The 2036-nt window shown below is 48.1% G+C and overlaps 1 protein-coding gene across 1 annotated transcript in view; it reads left to right on the top strand.

The window, feature by feature from the left end:
• The first annotated feature begins 583 nt into the window (after window positions 1-583).
• Window positions 584-2036, top strand: part of VAX1 (ventral anterior homeobox 1) — a 5025-nt gene continuing 3572 nt past the window's right edge. The window contains exons 1-2 of the mRNA XM_057370308.1: window positions 584-821; window positions 1141-1307. Coding sequence (XP_057226291.1) covers window positions 584-821; window positions 1141-1307 — 405 coding nt within the window. The remainder of the gene's footprint in view (window positions 822-1140; window positions 1308-2036) is intronic.

Raw genomic sequence — 2036 nt, 5'->3', positions numbered from 1 at the left:
TTTTTTTTTTTTTTTTTTTTTTTTTTTTTTTTTTTTTCTGGAAGTCTCAGTCTTTTGATTGTGTGTTTCCTGAAAGCAAGACCAATCATTTCAGTTTATTCACTGGCTAAACTCTACTTGATTGGGGACAAGCACACAAACCATCCATTACGATCTGATATATTATCCAAACAATTTAGTGTATTCATGAGGTAACCTAAATGTGGAGGCTGCAAAATTACCCGTAATCAATTGAAACAGCGAGTGCGCGTCCCTCTGTGTGTCTAACAACTACATGTCTCTGTAATAAGGCAGACATTAAATCATTTTAGAGTTGTACTGTTGAGTACCTGATCACTGGGCGCTCTGGGAAGCTGGACAGTCACATTAGGACGCTGGGACTGAGGAAGCCGCTGCTTTTCCAGTGGGATAAAACCCGATCTTCCTTACTCAAGGTGCTTTACAGATCCCCACCGATCTGACCCTAAGCCGTGCAATATCCAGCATAGACTTCGTCTTCTTCTTCTTCTTCTTCTACTCTTCTATAATTTTTTTAATATCGTTGTTGGCGCTTTTTTTTTTTGTTTTGTTTTTATTGCACTACATGTTTGGGAAACAAGACAAAATGGACGTTAGATGCAGTTCAGAGACTGAAGCTAACCGGGTCTCGAAGAACGGACATAAAGAGGGCAAGGAAAGCAAAGGGTCTGAAGGAAATATTTCTACTTCTTTTTTGAAGGATCAGCAAGGGACTTTTTCTGCCTCTGCAGCTACGGAAGGTTGTAATAAAAGTAAATCTAGTTCGGCTGATCCGGACTATTGCAGGAGGATCCTAGTTAGAGGTATGAGTTTGAGGTGTTTGGCGAGGGTGGGGGAAGGTGAGCCGCGCTCACGCCCGGGARATGGGTTTATTTTGCTGCTTTGCCTTGGGTCTGGCCCTGGGCTGAAAGCCTTTCCTACGGCTCCGGGAAAGAGACCCCGCTGCCCGGYCGGGCTTTGCCCTGGACCCGGTTCCCTCCGGCTTTATCCCGGGGAATTTCCGCCGGCGTCTTGGCGAAAAGTTAAGCCGCGGTGGTTCCTCCCCGGCGCTGCCCCGGAACGAGCCAGCCCCGTTTATTGTTGTTTTGTTGTGTTTTGTTTTTTTTCTCTCCTGCTTTGCAGCTTTCCCGGGGTGCCCTTCCCCGGGGGGATCCCTCGGGGGGCCGCGGCTCTGCCCCGCGGGTCGGGCGCGCTCCTTCCGCGCCCGCGCATCCCTCCCGCAGCCGGGCGCGTACGATGGTGCGGGGCTGCGGGCAAAAAGGCTCTCTCGGAGGGCAGAGGTTCTTTCTGTACCCCCTCTCTCCGTGCCCGGCAGCCCAGAGGAAAGGGCTGGTTTAAAATAACCACCGGCCTTAAAAATAAATGGAAGAATGACGAAGGGCTTTTTAATTATTACTTTTTTATAGTTATATGGTTAATTTCCCTCAATCTTTGTCCCTTCTTCAGGCTAAAATAATTAAATCATCTCATTCGTACGCCCTCGAACAAAAATTATTTACCTGAAGAAATTTCAGTTTTATTAAGGTGCGTTTTGGGGGAGGAGGGAGAGAAGAGAATAGGAACAAAATCGGTGGGAAGCAGGCCTTGGAAGCCAGAATTAATCCTTCTGCCACTGGTTGACCCAGAGAGGGGTCAGATTAAAACGATGTGATTGTCTCTGATTTAAAACGTACCGAGGAGGTAAAATTACGGCAAGTAAAGTTGGGAAAGCTTTAAGGTAACCTGAATCTGGCTCTAGCTTGACGGTGGTGTTAATAAGATTTGTCCCGCTTTCCTTCAGTCAGAGCTACMAGAAAAGTGAGGTTTCTGAGGGCTGGTTGGTGTCCTGGTTTCTTTTTCCACCTCCTCCCCCCCCTGCTTTTTTTTTTCCCTGCTGTTTCCCCTYGGTGCCAAAACCCCAAAGCAGCAGCGGTGCAGGGTGGGCTGGAGGTGTCCCCACGTTCACAGTGGCAGGCAGCCAGGTCGGGGCAGTGCTGATTCTGCCCAGAAAGCTCCCGCCTGTTTTTTTGTTTGTTTTG

The sequence above is a fragment of the Malurus melanocephalus genome, unplaced genomic scaffold (assembly GCF_030028575.1).
Source record: "Malurus melanocephalus ecotype Western Australia unplaced genomic scaffold, MMel_1.1 scaffold_122, whole genome shotgun sequence".
NCBI lineage: Eukaryota > Metazoa > Chordata > Aves > Passeriformes > Maluridae > Malurus > Malurus melanocephalus.
This window is presented reverse-complemented; position numbering and strand designations above follow the sequence as displayed.